The sequence below is a fragment of the Mandrillus leucophaeus genome, unplaced genomic scaffold (genome assembly GCF_000951045.1).
Source record: "Mandrillus leucophaeus isolate KB7577 unplaced genomic scaffold, Mleu.le_1.0 Scaffold151, whole genome shotgun sequence".
Taxonomy (NCBI): Eukaryota; Metazoa; Chordata; class Mammalia; order Primates; family Cercopithecidae; genus Mandrillus; species Mandrillus leucophaeus.
In genome coordinates this window covers 1,474,098-1,479,392 of record NW_012101488.1, presented here as the reverse complement: position 1 = coordinate 1,479,392, position 5,295 = coordinate 1,474,098, and the positions used below count along the sequence as shown (strand labels likewise).

Sequence of the window (5,295 nt, the reverse complement as noted above, 5' to 3'; positions counted from 1 at the left end):
GCTAGGCTGGTCTTGATCTCCTGACCTCGTGATCCGCCCACCTCGGCCTCCCAAAGTGCTGGGATTACAGGCGTGAGCCACCACACTCAGCTTTTTTTTTTTTTTTTTAATATTTAAATTTGTTTTGTTTAAGAGACAGGGTCTCCCTATATTGCCCAGACTGGCCTCAAACTCCTGGGCTCAAGCGATCCTCCCACCTAGACCTCCCAAAGTGCTATGATTACAGGCATGAGCCACTGTGCCCAGCCTGAAGGTTTTAAAACAGGCCTGTGTGGTGAATGCCTTGATGGGCATGGGGGAAGATGGGTCCTGACTCCCCTTGCCTCTGTCCCCCTCCTCTCTCCTCCTCTTTAGAATGGGGGCAACCTGCTGTGCGCAGTGGACGAATCCAATGATCACATGCTCTCGGTGTGGGACTGGGCCAAGGAGACCAAGGTGGTGGATGTTAAGGTGAGGTGACTTTTCTCATCCTCTCCTCCTGGGTGCCACTGTGGGACTTGCCCAAGCTCAGTGGTTAGGAATCTGCAATGAGATAGACCCGTGTTTAAGCCCTGGCTTTACTCCTTGCTGGCTGTTTGACTTAGAGCAAGCTGCTTGTCATCTCAGAACCTCGGTGGCCTCATCTATAATATGGGGATAGTAGGCTGGGCAAGGTGACTCGCACCTGTAATCCTAGCACTTTGGGAGGCCGACATGAGAGGATTGCTTCAGCTCAGAAGTTTGAGATCAGCCTGGGCAACATAAGGAGACCTATCTCTACTTAAAAAAAAAAAAAAGGCCAGGTGCGGTGGCTCATGCCTGTAATCCCAGCACTTTGGGAGCCAAGGCATGCGGATCACCTGAGGTCGGGAGTTGGAGACCAGCCTGACCAACATGGAGAAACCCTGTCTCTACTAAAAATACAAAATTAGCTGGGTGTGGTGGCGCATGCCTGTAATCCGAGCTACTTGGGAGGCTGAGGCAGGAGAATCTCTTGAACTCAGAGGTGGAGGTCGCAGTGAGCCAAGATCGCACCGTTGCACTCCAGCCTGGGCAACAAGAGCTAAACTCCGTCTCAAAAACAAAAAACAAAAAAACAAAAAAAACTCCTGGCACTTAAAAAAAAATTAGCTGGATGTGGCGTGCACCTGTAATCCCAGCTACTTGGGAGGCTGAGGTGGAAGGATCGCTTGAACCTGGTAGGTTGAGGCTGCAGTGAGCCATGATTGCACCATTACACTCCAGCCTGGGCAACAGCAGATGTGTATAAGAGACAGGCTACTTGGGAGGCTGAGGTGGAAGGATCGCTTGAACCTGGTAGGTTGAGGCTGCAGTGAGCCATGATTGCACCATTACACTCCAGCCTGGGCAACAGCGTGAGATCCTGTCTCAAAAAAAATAAATAAATAGATAAAATAAAATGGGGATAATGGTAGCATATTCCTCGTAGGGCCTTGGTGAGTAGCATCTTCCTCATAGGGCCTTGGTCAGGATGTGGGGATATGTGGTGTGGTGGACCAGGCCCAACAGAAGGGTGGGTTTGAGGTGGCTGCTGACTCTGCAGTCCTGTGGTGTCTCGATTTGCCTCTCTGGAAGGTGACCTATTTTATGGATGAGGCATGGTTAGGGGAAGACATACTTGCCTCAGGTTGCATACCTATCCTGGCTGGGGGCAGGAAACTTGGGTTTTGTTCAATTTATTTACTCAAAAAAAAAAAAAAAATCCAGGCTCGGTGGCTCACGCCTGTAATCACAACACTTTGGGAGACTGAGGCAGGTGGATCACGAGGTCAAGAGTTCGAGACCAGCCTGGCCAACATGGTGAAATCCCATCTCTACTAAGAATACAAAAATTAGTTGGGTGTGGTGGCACGTGCCTATAATCCCAGCTACTCGGGAGGCTGAGGCAGGAGAATTGCTTGAACTCAGGAGGCGGAGGTTGCACTGAGCCAAGATCATGCCACTGCACTCCAGTCTGGGTGAGAGAGCAAGACTCCTTCTCGAAAAAAAAAAAGGAAAAGTTCAGGTGTGCAGCATACAACCCGAACAGCTGTACAGGGCAGTCCTGTGAGGGGCGGGTATAGTAGCCTTGGGGACTTTGAGATCTTCATTCAGAATCTCCCCCACCCCCAAAGTGCTCCAACGAGGCTGTATTGGTGGCCACCTTCCACCCCACGGACCCCACTGTGCTTATCACCTGCGGGAAATCTCACATCTACTTCTGGACCTTGGAGGGGGGCAGCTTGAGCAAGCGGCAAGGCCTCTTTGAGGTGAGTGCCAGGGATTTGGGGGACAGGCTGGCCCTGAGAGAGGTAGTCAGGGACAGGCAGGGAGGTAGCAAGATCCCCCACAGGGTGGCAGGGGTTTGGGATTACAGGGACGCTGAGATGTTGCCTGCTGGGGCCTCAGTTTCTTTCTCCATACCATGGTGATGATCCGCCTTAACTCTGGATTTAAGAGGGTGGCCGGGCGCCATGAGGTGGAAGGACCGCCTGAGTTTACGGCTGCAGTGAGCCGTGATCACTCCAGCCTGGGTGATAGAACGAGACCCTGTCTCAGGAAAAAAAAAAAAAAAAAAAGTCGTGAGGATTCAAAGGGATGAAGAGTGTAGCAGCTCCTAGCAGATAGTAAATGCTCAATAAATGGGTACTGTGGCGAGGTGGCTCTCGCCTGTAATCCCGGCATTTTGGGAGGCTGAGGTGGGAGGATCCCTTGAGCCCAGGAGTTCGAGACCAGCCTGGGAAACATGGTGAGACCTCATATCTACAAAAAATACAAAAATTAACCGGCATGGCGGTGCGCACCTGTAATCCCAGCTACCTGGGAGGCTGAGGTGGGAGGATCGCTTGAGCCAGGGAGGTTGACACTGCAGTGAGCCATGACGGTGCCACTGTGCTCCAGCCTGGGTGACAAAGTGAGACCCTGTCTCCAAAAAACAAACAAACAAACAAACAAACAAAAAAACCTGGGGTGCTGCAGTTGTCAATATGAGGGATAATCAGAGAACTCGGAGGCTGCCTGGCTGAGAGAGCCACAAGCTGAGGCAGACAAACTGAGTGGGAAGCAGAGGGTGGGAAGACACAGGGCTTCCTCCCATAGGGCTCATTGCCTTTAGTGAGAGATGGGGCTTCCACCCCAAAAAGGGAAGCCCAGAGAACACTGGGCATGGGGATGAAACAGAGACACTGAGAAGGTGGAGTGAGGCAGGGAAGGGGACGTAGAGAGACAGACTGAAGATGAGGAGGGAGGAGGAGAGAGAGGACGAATGAGGTGCCGACAGGAGTGGAGAAGTCAGGGGGACCAGGCTGGGCACGGTGACTCACGCCTGTAATCCCAGCACTTTGGGAGGTGGAGGCAGGTGGATCACGAAGTCAGGAGTTTGAGACCAGCCTGGTCAACGTGGTGAAACCCCATCTCTACTAAAAAAAAGTACAAAAATTAGCCGGGTGTGGTGGCGGGCGCCTGTAATCCCAGCTACTTGGGAGGCTGCGGCAGGAGAATCGCTTGAACCCAGGAGGCGGAGGTTGCAGTGAGCCGAGATTGTGCCACTGCACTCCAGCCTGGTGACAGAGTGAGACTCCATCTCAAAAACAAAAACAAAAACTAAACAAAATTAGCCAGCCGTGACGGTGCAGGCCTGTAATCCCAGCTACTTGGGAGGCTGAAGCAGGAGAATCGTTTGAACCCAGGAGGTGGAGGTTGCTGTGAGCCGATATGTACCACTGCACTCCAGCCTGGATGACAGGTGAGACTATGTCTCAAAAGAAAGAGTCAGGGAGACCAGAGAGAGGGCAGGAAGTGGGCCCAGGGGTAGGAAAGCGAGACAGTTGTGGTCAGAACCTCTAGGCCACCGGAGCACTGCAGGCGGGATGGAGGCAGGTGGGAGAAGTGATGCTCCACGAAGAGCCTTACACCCAAATGCATACAGGGGATTCCCTGGCCACGGTCCTGGGTGACAGATGACCTCTGGGAGGCTACCTGCTTCAGTGACGCTCTGAAACCTTCCTTTCCTCCCCCACCTTAGAAACATGAGAAACCGAAGTATGTGCTGTGTGTGACCTTTTTGGAAGGTGGCGACGTGGTCACGGGGGACTCTGGGGGGAACCTCTATGTTTGGGGCAAAGGTCAGTGTCACCCTATTTGTTTGGTCCCCAATCCAGTCTTCCCAAACACTCCTGGCTCTGCCTCCCTTCGTGGAATGCTGCTTGTGTGGAATGAGTGTAAACGGATGTCCGATTCCAACACCCCGTCAAGGCTCAGCTCAAATATCCCCATCTCCAGGAAATCTTTATTGATTCCCCTCCGCCTTGACCTCTGGAAATCCCCTGTTAGGGATCAAGTCCAGATTATCAATGAATGGGTTAGTTCAGTTGTGGTTAGATGATGAATGGATGGATGGGCGGATGGAAGGAAGGACGGATGGGCAGATGAATGGACATGCTTTGTCCCAGAGTGTGGATCAATGAATGAGTGAACGAAGGAATGAATGAAGGTGTGATCCTAGGAAATGGATGGAAGAATAAGTAAATGAATGTGTCATCCTCCTTAAAGGAAGAGTGACTAGGTAAAGGAACAAATGAGTGGGTTGTTACCACTAACGGCTAGCTATGTTAGTGAATAGGTTTTGTTTTAGGCAGTGGATCTATACAGCAATGAATGAATGAGTAAATGAGTGAGTAAATGAATGGATGGTTGTTTCAGCCAATGGATTAATGTGTTATGAAGAACAGATTGTTCTAAGAAGTTAATCAATGATTGGATGAATAAATGACTTGATTGTCTTAGCCAATGGTTGAGTGAAGAAATGCTTGTTCCAACCAATGGATGACTTTATTAATAAACTAATGGGTTGAGGCTGGGAGAGTGGCTCATGCCTGTAATGCTAGTACTTTGGGAGGCCGAGGCAGGAAGATTGCTTGAGCCCAGGAGTTCTAGACCAGCCTAGGCAACATAGTGAGACCCCATATCTACAAAAAATTAAAAAATAATAATAACATGCTGGGTGCAGTGGCTCATGCCTGTAATCCCAGCATTTTGGGAGGCCAAGGCAGGTGGATCATCTGAGGTCAGGAGTTCGAGACCAGCCTGGCCAACATGGTGAAACCCTGTTGGCCGGGCGCAGTGGCTCAAGCCTGTAATCCCAGCACTTTGGGAGGCCGAGATGGGCGGATCGCGAGGTCAGGAGATCGAGACCATCCTGGCTAACACAGTGAAACCCCTCTCTACTAAAAAATACAAAAAAGTAGCTGGGTGAGGTGGCGGGCGCCTGTAGTCCCAGCTACTCGGGAGGCTGAGGCAGGAGAATGGCATAAACCC

General features: G+C 51.2%; 1 protein-coding gene across 1 annotated transcript in view; it reads left to right on the top strand.

Annotated features, from left to right (window-relative positions):
• Positions 1-5,295, top strand: part of EML2 (echinoderm microtubule associated protein like 2) — a 67,369-nt gene that overhangs the window by 16,197 nt on the left and 45,877 nt on the right. The window contains exons 7-9 of the mRNA XM_011975114.1: positions 355-450; positions 2,115-2,249; positions 4,004-4,103. Coding sequence (XP_011830504.1) covers positions 355-450; positions 2,115-2,249; positions 4,004-4,103 — 331 coding nt within the window. The remainder of the gene's footprint in view (positions 1-354; positions 451-2,114; positions 2,250-4,003; positions 4,104-5,295) is intronic.